We start from the raw sequence: 14,168 nt of genomic DNA on the forward strand, positions 1-14,168 counted from the left end.
GGAATATATTTACCGCTTCCCATCAACAGACAAACCTTTAGCCATTTCCAGGAGAGCAGGGAACAGTTACTTGGGAAGACAAATGGTGTAACTCAAATGTCCCTGCTTCTTCCTTCTCTCCCTGAGTTTTTGCCACTGGACACAATGGCATATGGTATGTCATGTATCAGCTGGAATCAGTTGTCCTGGATGTGCCCCCTAACAGCTTCTTGCACATCCTCAGTGCTTAAACATCTTTGCATCAAGAATTTTTCCCAATATCTGTCTTTTGTTGCATCTTTTGGCAATTGCCCCTTGTCCATTTGCTCCGCACTCCTCAGAAAACCTCTTCCTCTATCCTCACATTGGATAATTGAAGGCAGTAAGATTTTTCCTTAGTCTATTTTTCTTACTGAGAGGCTTTAAAAATTCAAGACTTACCACTGTATACTTCCAGATAAACTTATTGAGCTTTCCAAAGCAGCTGATGATATTAAAATTATTATTTTTTATTCTTTTGAAGTCTTCTAGAACCTTTTTACATTTTCTACTTTGATAAGACAGTAGTGGAAGATAAACTATGTTTGAAAGAAAGCAACAATTTTTAAGGAAATCCATTTACTTGAGGACAAAAACCTATTAATATTGAAAGCTAAGGCTTGGTCCAGCAGACAAGTCTGTTTTAATCTTAAATCTCTTTCAAGTATAAAAATAAAAACTTGCAGTTTCTGGGGGAAAGGTGAAGAGAGAAGATACTTCTGGTTTTGATCTATGTAGAAAAGTTCTCCTGGCTTTTTTGGTTAAATACCAGTAATTATCTAGTATGTTTATCATCAGTTCAAGAACAACAAACCTGGCACCTGAAGTTGCTCATCTGCAGAGATTAAATCTACTTCAGCCTTAGCTTGGATTTAATTGAAAGTTTACTCAATCTGCACAAATCTCTTAACAGAAGCTACAGAAACAATGGGCCTTATAAAAGCCACTGGGAAGAGAAAGAAACCCGAAGACAGGCTTTTAATTTCTGAGAGGCAACAAGTAACACATGCAGCATTTCCCCCTGATAGTTTGAAAGAAAAAGTAAAGAAAAACAGCTTGTTTCAATCTTGTACTGGTAAAGCCACCAAAAATGAATTGTAAAGGTATTATTCTTGATTCCAATGTAGAAAGGATATCATCCTTCAGATTCACCTATGCTTCTACTTCTTTATGATGTTTCTGGAGCACAGAGGAATAGAGGCAGAAACAAAATAATGAACTACCTTATAGTGAATTTGAATGGTAAATATGCTTGGAAAAAAAACCACTCAAGCAAAGAAAAAGATTTACTTTAGAGAAGGCACAACAGTTTATTTACCATTTCATATGAAGTTCAATGAAGATAAAGATTAGGTCAAATTTACTCAGTTACATGTTGAGAGAGGTGAGAAAACAGCATATCAAGTAATATATGATGATATTGGAATTTTTGGTAAGTGGTAATACTTTAATCAACTTATGAGATATCTTCTGATAAAATAAGTTTATATGCTACTACATTTGAAAAAGAGCCATCTATATGGTAATCTACTTTTCAAACTTCTTATGTTAACAAAATTCCTCTTCAAGTAATAAAATTGTGCTGGACACATTTCTAGTTTGACAGGAATTGTCAGAAATAGGTTCATATCTACAAGGGATATTCTCCAAAGAAACCTAAATCCAATGGGGTTTGCATGTCAGTAAACAGAAATTTTTATGCTTCATTTATAGGAATGGGTAGGTTGGAATTTAACAGAACCATTTAGGAGTGTTATGTATGTAACTCAGTAGAAGGAAGAGTTGTGCCAAAATTTATTTCACCACTCACTCTCATTGCAAACAAATAAAGTTTGTAAATCAAACAGAATTATTTTCTTAGGCTGAAAGGGAACTTCCTCCCATAGAGGAAGCAAATCAAATTAATCCATACCATTTCACACCTCCCCAGCTAACCAGCCAAATCTACTCCTTCACAGCCACAAAGCACAATTATTTTACTGCTGGGCTTTCTTCTGCAGTGCTTTGTCTTCCTGTCTTCCAGTGACATGAACGTCACGCAATTCTGCGTCCTGATGCCAAGGCAAAGTCCTGTAGCCAGAGCTCTTCCAAGCATGTCTTAGTTCAGAGCTGGGCCAGCCATAGTTTGGTGGCAAAGTGTATTCCCACAAGCATGGCCTGTAAAGCTGATATATTTCATAAAACATTGTCCAGCACTGCAACAGACTGCCCAGCGAGGTGATGGAGCCACGTCCTGGAGGCATTCAAGAAGCGAAGTGGCACATAGTGGCATCTAGTTGACATCGTGGTGTTCAAAGGTCGGACTCGACCATCTCAGAGGTTTTTTCCAACCCTGTGATTCTATGATCCTAATTAACGACTGACAGCATTTCAAACTCTAAAAGCTACAACCAGGGAAGGTCTCACATTCGAGACGCCAGCGGGCTAAGCAGGGAGAGAACTGGTAACAATTAAAGGAAGACCACATTTTCACGGGCGCTTGCAGAGCCGCAAGGCTCCCACGGGGGCCCCCTCAGGTGCGGCTCTCCCCTGAGGAGCGCCCGCCGCCCCCGGGAGCGCCGCCAGGCGGCGCCGCCGCCGCGCCCCCCGCGCGCGCTGATTGGCTGGCGGCGCCGGCGCTCTGCGGCGCTGTGGCGGCCCGGCTGCCGGGAGCGGGGGGGCCGAGCCGCCCCCGCCGGGGGACCCCGCGCATCCCCGCCCGACCCGCCGCTGCCTCGGGCGCGCCGGGACCGGGCGGCGGGAGGAGGAGCGGGGAAAGCACGGGGGCCTCCTCGTCCGCTTCCTTCTCGTCCGCGTGCCGCGGCGGCAGGCGCAGCATCCTGGAGAGCGGGAGGCCGGGAACAAAGGCTCCGCGCCAGCACCGGCGGCTCCACCTGCCCTGCCCAGCGGAGATGGCGTCCCTCGGCTTAGGGGGGCTCAACGTCTCCGCCCGGAGGAAGAGCGTCCCGTCCCGCAACGCCGCGGTGGAGAGGCGGAACTTGATCACGGTGTGCAGGTGAGCCGCGGGCCGGGGCCCTGCCCCGCCCGAGGGGACCGTGCCCCTCGCTCCCGCCGCAGCCCGCGGGGCCCGTCCCGCCCCCGCTCCGCACAGCGGGGTCGGGGGCAGGAGCGCGGGGGCGGCCCCGCCGCAGCCCTGTCCGGGCAGGGAGGCCGGTGCCGGTAGAGCAGCCTCCTCCATCCATCCTGACTCAGCTCCTGGGAGCGTGTCCGGGCGGCGGGGAGGGCAGGGGCTCACGGGGCAGTGCCTCTGCTGCGGGGCGGGAATGGCCCCATCTGAAGCGGGGGACTGACGGGTTTGTTGCCGGCACCATGCTTGCGTGCTCGGGCCAAAGGCGGTGCGGAGCAAGGCAGGGGAGGGTGAGCGCTCGTCTGCGCTGGACTCGTGCGGGCACGGCTGCTGTAGCTGCCCTACGATTGACGGTCCGGCCGCGGGTCCGGCTCCGAGTCAGTGCGGTGAGGATCACAGTTAATGGGATGGATCCAGGGGAAGAGGTTCGGGCCGCTGACCGAGCGCTCCTGCGAGCGCGCCGGTGCCGCAGGACCATCCCGAAGAGGCTGCGCTCCGGGATATTTTTATCTACGAAATCTAGATCAGGAAATCTGCAGTACTAGAGCTACTGTATTCAAATTAATTTCTTTTTTCTTTCTTTCTTTCTTTTTTTTTTTTTTAAGCATCTTAGTGCTGAGCTTATGCAAGCTCAATAGCAGTTCTATGACGCTCTATTTAAGCGTTTCCACTGCTGTCACTGTGGAATTTGCAGCATTTCCAGGTGTGCAGCAGTGACCTGTAACGTCATGGCAAACTTTTAAATACGTGGATGTGCTGGTAGCAATGGCTCCGTTCGGTCGTTTGTTTCAATTGCTCAATTTTGACGTTATTAAAGTAATTTGAATATTATCTGGGAAAGGTTTTCAACAGATTCAAGAGCGTTATGACACAATTTTAGTTCTCACAAATCTTTCTGAAGTGACAGGACAACTATTGGATAATTTTGTACCATCATCACTTAATGCTGCAGCAGGGTTTTTAAAAACCCATACAACCTCATATTTTCCACTCTTTTTTTGTTTTTTTTCTCTTGTGCTATACTGTTAGCAGGTTTTACAAAGGTTGACTGTATCATCCATCTCATGAATTTGCTTCAGTATTCCTTCCAGTCATAGTATCTGTGTTTGAGTAGCATCAGCACTATTCTGTCTTTTCCTGGGCTTGTATGCTTATCTCTACTCCTACCTGTGAAAAAGATACGCAACAAAAAAAAATTGAACAAAGTTTTATCACACCTGCTGAAGCAGCTTAAATAATAGAAATAGAAGTTTTCAGTTTCAGCTGTTGTTACAGAGATGCAGATACTGCCAGTCTGTGTGCTCAGGAAAACACCGGTTTTATCAAGTAATTACACAATTGTACAGGATATAAACAGTTCTTTTTAAAGAAATATATTGTGTTCTACAGAACTTGGGGGTTTTTTTGCCTCCCAGTTGAGAAGAACTCTTCTGTACTCTTGCTGTTACATTGTTTATTTGATGTCCCTGTCCTGAAGTTGAAGTGATGGTGTAATATATTTAAAAATGCCTAGAAATCTGAGAGAATTCACTTAAACACATATTAAAAAAAAAGAGCTACTGCAGAAACTGCTTGAGATTGGTGTATTTTTATTATTTTCAGTAAAGCGACTTAATTTTGCTGTTCTTCACAAAACCTGAAGTTCTCAGTTTGTGAATACACATAAGAATTTGGAAAAAATGTTGAGGAGGAAGGATTTGCATTATTATGATGTATGTGCATTTATTTATATTTTTATTTTGCCAGTGTAAGAGTGTTTAAAATATCTCTGTGCTTTACTGTAGTTATTACACATTTTCTATTCTAGAAAAGTGTTACCTGTTAGGAATGGCCAAGTTAGTATTGAAAAGTGTAAAATAATAGTCCTTTCCAATCAGAATTCTATGAAAATAAGACATTGTTCTGGTAAAAAATAGCTCCAGTCAAGTGAGTCAATCAAATTTAGATGGTATGGACTGTTCCCCAGTGAAGGGGAAAGATCACAAGGAAGATACTCCTCTGAGTTGCCATCCGTTAACAGTCTCTGATAATTTAATGAATTATTTTTTTCAAAGCTTCAATTTAGCATATTTTTACTTAATAGTTATACCAGACTTTAAGGTTTTCATATTTTCTTACAGTGATGATATCTAACTCCTCCTGCAGATGTGGATAGTTTCTTATATTTGCAGTTTTGGAAGGAACAGTTTATTGCCACTGAAATGCTGAGTGTCACTGTAGCCATGGAAAGTGACATAGATACTTAAGCTCCATAAACCAATTGCTTGTGAAAATGAATGGCTGTGGTTTTGTAACTGCACAGCCCTGATTTAAATTGGAATACTTCTCAGGACTTTTTGTGAGTACATAATGCATGTTCTAAGCTTTTTCTCTCCCCTTACCTGTTTTCCCTTAAGTTTGATCCCTTTCATGTTCCAGTAAGTGGCACTGAGATTTTTTACTAGTTATAGATTGTTCAACTTGGTTTAATCTAGTCTTCAATAGGATCCATATAGATACAGAACAACTGAGACAGACCTCAGAAGTGACATTCATGGCTTAAATACAGAGAATTGAACAACTATTAGGAAATATGCTTTTAAAAAAGTGATTTTGCTAATACACATAAGACCTGATGCAGTGACATGGACCCTTAGCTGAACTGTCTGGTTTCATGATTGCCATGTTCAGCCTAAGGCATATTGTTTCATAATCTTAGGGATTATTCTATAGTAATAGTTTGAATTCTTTAAAATAGTATTTTAATGACACTTCCCAAATTGCTGGCTAAATAATCATGACAAAATCTGCTGTTTTGGAAATAAGCCTATAAATGTGGGATGTATCCACAAAATGTTTGGCTTTGGTTTGGAGTTATTCAAGAAACTTGGGAGACTTCTTGCACATCTTGCAAGGATGTCGTGGAACAACATCTTGCAAAGTTGTAGTGGAACAACGTACCCTAAAAAGATTGGTTTAAGTCTTTTTTATTCAGGAATGTCTCCATCTTACATAATTCATAAGGTCTTTTTAAGGTTGGGAGAATGCTGCTGTTCCTACATCTTCTTTTTGGCTCAAACAAGTGTAGAGAAAATGTGACAGAGAAAATGTGTAATAATCCAAAAACATCAGAGCTCATAAAGGTAATTTAGAAACATTGATATTGAAATCTCTAATTGCAGTTACTGCATTAAAAAACAAGTAATAAAAGTTGGGGAGTAAAAGTTGCAGTAACACAATGAGAAATGTTGGATAAAATACTTTATTTTAAAAAAGTCTTGAAGCAACAGGTGTTATAGCAAGAGAAGCTACATTACTCATCTGCTCTTGCAGTCCCCTCAGGAGTTAATCTCTGATGTGTAAGCAGTCTGGTGCTCTGGAGTGCAGTGCTGCTGTGGCAGCCCAGTGGAGAAAAGATAGAGTGAGGTGGTGCTTGGGCTTTTTCCCAGATAGCAAGTGACAGGACAAAAGGAAAAAGCCTCAAGTTGCACAAGGGAGGTTTAGATTGGGTATTCAGAGAAATTTCTTCACAGAAGGGGCGGTCAGCCATTGGAACAGAATGCCCAGATAAGTGGTAGCATCACCATTCCCAGAAGCGTTCCAAAAAAGTGTGGATGTGGCCCTTGGGGACATGGTTTAGCAGTGCTGTTAACGGTTGGACTCCATGGTCATAAAGGTCTTTTCCAGCCTTAGAGGTTCTGTGAAGATGGGAGCAATACAGGGAACCAAGGAAACAGCTCGAGCTGTTTGGACCTTTTTTCTTCATAGCCCTTGTGTACTTTAAACCTGGCCTTCTGTTTCTTGGCTTTCAGTCTCCACGTGGCTCCGCATAACTGCAAGAGCGTGGAATTTCTGGTCTGGGGCCCCACACACTGGAAACACCTTCAATGACTGAGGAGAATTGCTTACTTAGTGCTTACAGTGTAACCTTTTTTCAAAGGCATAACTTCTATATACCCTTAATCCTTTTTCCAATATACATGGTAAACATGGTGTAGTGTGAATATCTAATATGCAAAATGTGCTCATGACTTTTAATTTGCACTTAAATACATTTGCCTCTTTGTAGTATTTAGAGAAAAAAAGATAGCAAATCAGTATTTGCCTAAAGGGTTATTTTTAAATCTCAAAAAAATGCTTCTAGTGAATCAAATTTTGCTTGGTAGTGCTGTTATCTTCCTGGTTTGTAGAAGTAAGTACGTACTTGCACTCCCTTTAAGTTCTCCTAAAAGCCAGTCTAACCCAAGTTGACTATAAAAGTTTAGGGTTTTGGTGAAAGGGTAGAGTAGACAGATTAAAATTAACATTTCTGATGTTATGGAAGTAATATGAGCACTTAAGCACCATTTTGATGATGAGCTCTTAGACTGCCTTTTATTATCAGACCCTAGGTATATAAAATTTTTTTTTCTAGTATTTTTTCTTTAAATACTAGATATTTTTTTTCTTCAGTCGAGTAGCAGAATGCTTTAAAATAAAAAAAAAAATAAAGCTTATCTATGATTTTTAAAGTGTTTGTGAAATTGCTCTTAAGTGTTTCTTCTTGAATATATCTCCATTTCTGAATAGGTACTCTATACAATATTAATTAGTGAACTTTCAAGTATGACATTGAATACAGGAGAAGTAGACATATCTTTATATTGTACTCTACTTGATTTTGCAGGTTATGGATGATCCTGTCTCTGAGTTTTATGGTGATATTTCTGCATACAGGGCAGTACATCACTGCTAACTCACTGTCTATCTTGTGTATGGATCTATGAGTGCTGTGCTGCACTGGATCTTTTTCAGACCTGCATGGTGTGGGAGGACTTATCTTGTTACAGTTAATATTAGCTTAGGCATTTGTTTTTCAAAATGAAGGGGTTTTTTTTAATCAAAAATTTCTCAGCTCTGATATGGCTTTGAGGAAGCAATAAGTTCTGCCATTAGAAGAGTCAATAGCATTGACTGGTGGGCATGCATGTCTCTCACTTACTCAAAATTGGTTAAAAATATGGAGGAGTTCAAAACTGAGTCATAATTTGGCACTGCAGGAGAAGCTTCCTCCTCCACCCTAATTCACTCCTAATTCCTGTTCTGCAAAAAACTCTACAACAATAGAAGCCTGCAGGAAAGGTAAAATAGGGAGTTGTTATTCAGAAGTTTACTGAGTAAAACATAATTGAGTGGAAACTCTTGAGCTGTGTGCCAGTTCAGTTTGAGCACATTAGTTTTGTGCTGACTCCACTAAGGAGGCAGGTACTGCTGTAGTGCAGAGCATTTCAAACTACTACAGGTGTCAGGAGCTTCATTCCTGCCCTTGCTTGTAATGCTGTGCTGCTTCTGCAGCTGTGCCATAGAAGTGCTTGTGTTGAGATGCTGTGAAGGATCTTTTTTATGAATGTATCTGTATTTAAGAGTCACTTCTCCCCTCCTTTCCAGTACTGAAAATCTAGAACAGTTCATAGTGAGCACCATAAAAAGTAGAAGTGGCAAAGCTGAGGAAGCCAGCGCTCGCTCAGGTGTGGGATCTGGGAGGAGCAGGCAGAGTGAGAACACCCTGAGTTGATACTGTTGACATCTGGGTGTTGTGAAAGCTATCTCCTCAGGCTGAAGTATGCCTCTATTAATACAAACAAGATTGTTGCAAAAAACATAGTAAATGCTTCAGATTTAATACCTTGAAGTTTGAGAAATTTGTCTTGAAAATGAAAACTGGAAGAACAAGCTGAAGAAAGGAAAATAAAAATGGATAATGATAAAAATTATGAAGGCAAAAGAAAAATATTTTTTGTCATATTTGTTGAGGTTTGAACTATCCTCTGAATAAGAATAAAAGTTTGTATAAATGTAACTAAACACAGCAGGCTGGCCAGTTGACTAATTACATCTTGTCTGCATTTTACAGTGACTTGATTCAGCCTTTCCAATTTTAGGTGTTGGATCATTGAAATGGAAAGCTTTTCTAGCATAATAATGAAGTAATACAGTGCTGAATAAGGATTACCCTCATTCACAGGGAAATCAGCCTAAGTGAATGCAGATTTAACAATGCATAAAAATTCATTGTTTTATACTATGTCTAGATTATTTTTGAATTAGGATGAAATTAGTGTTCTCATAATAGGATAAAGTTTGTATTTCTGATTATTGAACATAGATTTTGGGAATAAAAGGAGCACTGACAAAATGTCAAGCAAAAGTATTTGTGTTTAGGATTACATAGAAACTGATATTGGATGTTTTTGGGTGCTTGTTTTTCTCCAACTGCATTAAAATACTTTAGAGAAGAGAAAAATAATTAACTCATTTCTGTGTGGAAAGGGTGGGGATTTTTGTTTTCTTTCTGTTTTTAAGGCTTTATGCCTAAGACCAACAATGCCAATTGCACTTCCATGCTATACCTGAACATTTTGTGTGTTCCTGTTGCCGTGACTGAACTTGATATCCTTGGTTCCTTGCTCTTTTGGTTTACACCAACTACTGCCCTGCTATAGAGAACCACTAATTATTCATATAATATGTGATTATCTCATATTTTTTGCTCTAGGTTTTCAGTCAAAACTCTCATTGACCGTTCCTGTTTTGAAACTATAGACGACACTTCCCCTGAATTTAATAATTTTGCAGCCATTCTGGAACAGATTCTAAGTCATCGACTGAAAGGTATGTTAATTAACTTCCTTATTGATGATGATTTTGCCATGAGAATTTGTTTATACAAAACCCATGTGCATCTGTACAAACTCCTTGATGCTGAATGAAAGCATTGGCTTTCTTTGTGGGTCTGTCCTATTGCTGTTACCTTCCTGATTTTCTGCATTGGTATGGAAAAGTGAAAGCAACTATTTCTGTGAAACATATTTCCAATGATCCTGTTGGAAGCCTTCTGGGCTGGTAATTAAGCAAGTGAATGTTGCCATGGTGCTGAGCTCTGTCTGCTTTTCTGCTTTATGATAAGGCTGTGTCCTAAGAGTCTGAAAGACAATTATATTATCTGCTTCAATAGGAGCTACAGAGTGTATCTGGTGCTGCTCCCATTTCTTCCTCCCTTGCTTTTGTTGCCTTCTTTTCCAGAGACTGTTTTTAGGTCCTTTCATTCTGTTGCCCCACCCTTCAGTGAAGCTGTTTTTTCTGCTGGAATGTCCTGAAAGAGATTGCTTTTTAGAAAGGTCAGTTGTTGATTTTCTTCCTGTATCAAGTTCTAGTTCCAGATAATGTCTGTTTGCATTTTCCAGTTGTTCCAGAGGAAGCTGCTTTGCTCAGAGAACAGTGTGTGCTTTAGTAGTAGCAGTCACTAGAAAAGGACCTTGGATGAGTCTTCTCTTTCCTCAGTTCTGTGTACAGTTTCTGAAATGATTTGAGGATTATGAAGAACATCATAATCATCTAAATATAGATGTGTAATATGACAATCTACTCATTTTCATACTTTTTAATATTCATAACCAAGCTTTGTGAACAATACTGTGTGTAGGCTGACATTTGAATAGCACAATTACTACCTGCTGTGGTTCTGTCAGAGGAGGAAAGAAATGGTGCACAGTATGGTAGAAACATAGGGTTTGTCACATTGTGACAAAGATTTTTGGAGTGATTATGGGTACTTAGCAGCTTGACTCTGCAGGGAAATTGCTCTCTTTTCTCCTTCTCCTGCTCCTCCAGCTTCAGCAGTATTTGTACAAAAGTCATTGTAAATTCTTTTTTTTCACCTACATTCTTTTGCTTCACAGTCTTTTATTCAGAACAGGCAGTACGGAGAAGAAGCCTTGACAAGTTGGCAAATGGAATTTGCAAGTAAAAAATAATTTCAAGTAAGAAATAGAGAAATTCAAATAGCTAAATTTTCTTTCAGTCTTCCCCTTGTAATTGCTAGTATAGTTTTCTATGTTTGCAGAGTTAAAATTACAGAAAAAGGTGGGAACTTGTGGATTGTGTTGCAAATGGAGAATGTTTTGGTAATAAGCTAGTTGACTGCTTGTAATTTTTAACAATTTTAAAATAATAAGGCAGAAATTGAGATAAGAAATGTACTGTGACACTTCACATTTTAAGAGGGTATGTATTTTACAACTCAGAGCTTGAAAGAAATTGTATTTTATTGATGAAATTTACTAATATATTCTGAATGCATACTTAGTGTCAGTAGGAAGAGACTATATGTAAACTAGTGATTGCAGTGAGTTGTATTAAGTGTTTTGAAACTGGCAGAACATACTTGATCTGTTAGTCTATGGTAAGATAAATAGCTTCTTTGTATCAAAGTTGTCAGGATAATCTCATGGCACTATAGTTAAATGGATGATCCAGATTTGAGAGTTTAAGTATATTACTTTAAGGCCATGGCAAACGACAGTTCTTAATATTTAGCTTCCTTTGGAAGTACTGGGTGAGGAAGGAAGAATAAAAAAAAAAACACTTTATGTTATTAAGTATGAAGTTTGCCTTATTAGAAAACTTTTACTGCTAACTCTTCTGACGTTAAATTTAATGTATTTTTAAGGAGCAAAGTGTAGTCTTGATGGAATATAGTGACGGTTTCTGTTTATTGGTTTCATGCTTAATTAGGATCCAGACAAAAAAATCCAAACCCAAAATGGCAGGAAGAAGGATGGTTATTTTAAAGGGAAAAGAGTTCAGCTACAAGGATTAGAATTTTATGCTTTTCCTAAAACCGTTGCATTTAAGAATTCTGTAATAGTAGTTGTCCAAGCCTTATCTTCCTAGTTCTGGAAAAAAATGGTCGTTGTAGAAACACAAGGACCATGTAAAATGGATTTTTGTTAGGTACCTGATCTGATGCTCCCGGTAGCAAAATGGTAATGAAATAGCATTTTTTATTTAACCACCATGAGTGGTTTCATTGTTTGTTTTTTTTTTTTTTTTTTTTATATTCACTCTCATTGAATAATTAAGTTTTGGAAAGTTTTTAGAATGTCATCCAGTCCAACCACTTGCTCAAAGTAGGGCTGTCACAGATTACTCATGACATTGTCCAGTTGTAGTGAAAAAGTCCATAACATTTCTTAAACTCAGTGCAGTTTGCTACAGATTTTTATTTTCCCCCTTACTGCCCAGCTTTGACTTTGCACTTACCTTTCCTGGCTGTGGGGCCTTGTAGTGAGCCAGACCAGGAAGTCAAACAGACAGAAAACTGATGACTTTCCCCATGAATGCACTCTTTAGCCCAGCTGCTCATATTCTTAAGAATATTTTACATATGGATATTTACTTAGTAGTAAAATGAGCAAACCAGCTCACTACAAAAGTTCTGTAAATGCTGCTTGAATATATGTATCTGTTTGGGTGATACAGAAGACTTGGCACATATGGCACCAAAATAGTGCCAAAAAAGGTAGCATAATAAGCTATGGCACTGCCTTACAACTACATGTTCTGGCAATAAGTATCAGTCAGGAATAGGCCACTGTTGACAGTAAAAGCAATCTGAATTGCCCTAAGGATGAGAGTTTGAGCAAGCTGTACTAACGGGTTTTTAAGGGACTGCCTTAAGCCCTGGAAAGGGGAGAGCTGTTTCCCTGTGCTGTGTAACACTACATGTGCAGTGTGCCTGCTACTTCCTACAAGTGCTGGAGGTATTGAGGACATGGAGGCAACCAGAGATTGTAATGAGGAGTTTATAAGGCATGTGTTCTTCTTGTCATTGGAGTAAACTGCAGCATCCCTCCTGGCAAGATGTGATACTACTGGACAGGGCAGCTGAAAGTCTTGAAAAGGGAGGAGAGAAGAAGTAACAGAAAAAAAGATGAGTGACTAATTACTTTTATTTCTTCTTAGGAATAAGCTTTTGCATGGTTTTACAATACAGCAGAGGTTAAGTGTTACTCTTGGGGGGATACAGGGACAATGTATTTGAAGGTCCAAATAAGACCTATAGTCCTAAAAGGGGTTTTACAAATTTGTGTACGTGTGTTTGATAGCCTTTAAAGCAAGGTGAATCCTGTCAGGAGCCATTTTTTTTCTCATACAGTTGTTTGGAATTTTTTCCATTCCTAATCATTCTGTACTGTGGAGATGAAGCAGTATCTTGTAGTGATCTGTGTGGTTTCTGGTTTTCATTTCTGGCCACAGATTTTTCAGGTATATTTCCTGTAAGTGTCTTTTTTATCAGGTAGTGCAGAAGTGGTACGACATCAAAGGTGTTCAACAACAGTACTTGGGATTTGATCTCAGATATATCCAAGCTGATTTAAAACCTGAAGTAATTTCAAAATGATGTGTATTATATCTTTACTATATAACTAGGTTGTATTTTTTTCTGCCTTTTCTTATCACTTTAAGTTAGTATTAAGTGAGTTACTACTGAAAAACATGAATAACTATTGTAGATTTCTATGGCCATAATCTCAAACATATCTCTGAAAGCTAGTCTCCTGGATGTATTTGCTGCCTTACTATGTTTTCACTAATATCCTTTGTGCAGCAAAAATGTTGATATCCAAACTGCCAGACAGCATGTGTGTTTATAAAGAGTGTCAGGTGTCAGTGTGTAAATGTATCTAGTGCATTTTGCTTGTGACTTGTGTAATTTTTGCATGTCATGGTTACTGTGAGCAGACTTGTCATCTGTACACTTACTTGCATTTGCCACCATGAGGACACAGAAAATGTGCTGTACTGTGCTATTTTGACATGTTCACAACTTTGTGTACCTATTTTCCTGTACATTCAGGAGGCACTATAAACATGTCAAAAGCTTCTGCTAGGATTGTCCGTGGAAGCTGCTTTTATCTATCCAATTTATGTAACTCCTAAATTTCAGGAGTTCTTTGAGTCAGTAAAATGCCGCTTGTAATGCTCCTTGTTCTGAGAGAAACAAGTCTCCTGGATTAAATAATTTAGGTAATGGTGATATAATGGCAGTGAAAAAGGTAGGTTAAGGATATAAGAACTAAAGGCACTACTATTTTAAAAAGACAAAATAAACATACTGCTGTGGTAGCCCTTTAATTGGTGCAATAATGTTGTTAGCAGAATAGCTTTTATTATTAGATTTAGTATCTATACACATATACTGAGTTATTCTTTTTCACTAAGAAGAAACAGGAAAGCTCTTGTGTAATTTGTGGTTTAGTTCATTCTTCTTGTATGGAGTAAA

General features: G+C 39.5%; 1 protein-coding gene across 1 annotated transcript in view; it reads left to right on the forward strand.

Annotated features, from left to right (window-relative positions):
- The first annotated feature begins 2,686 nt into the window (after positions 1-2,686).
- Positions 2,687-14,168, forward strand: part of RUNDC3B (RUN domain containing 3B) — a 50,357-nt gene continuing 38,875 nt past the window's right edge. The window contains exons 1-2 of the mRNA XM_054273730.1: positions 2,687-3,013; positions 9,600-9,715. Of these exons, the coding sequence (XP_054129705.1) occupies positions 2,910-3,013; positions 9,600-9,715 (220 nt within the window). The 5' untranslated portion in view covers positions 2,687-2,909. The remainder of the gene's footprint in view (positions 3,014-9,599; positions 9,716-14,168) is intronic.

The sequence above is a fragment of the Melozone crissalis genome, unplaced genomic scaffold, assembly GCF_028551555.1.
Source record: "Melozone crissalis strain CALT ecotype California unplaced genomic scaffold, PUWL_Pcris_2 ptg000016l_1, whole genome shotgun sequence".
Lineage (NCBI taxonomy): Eukaryota > Metazoa > Chordata > Aves > Passeriformes > Passerellidae > Melozone > Melozone crissalis.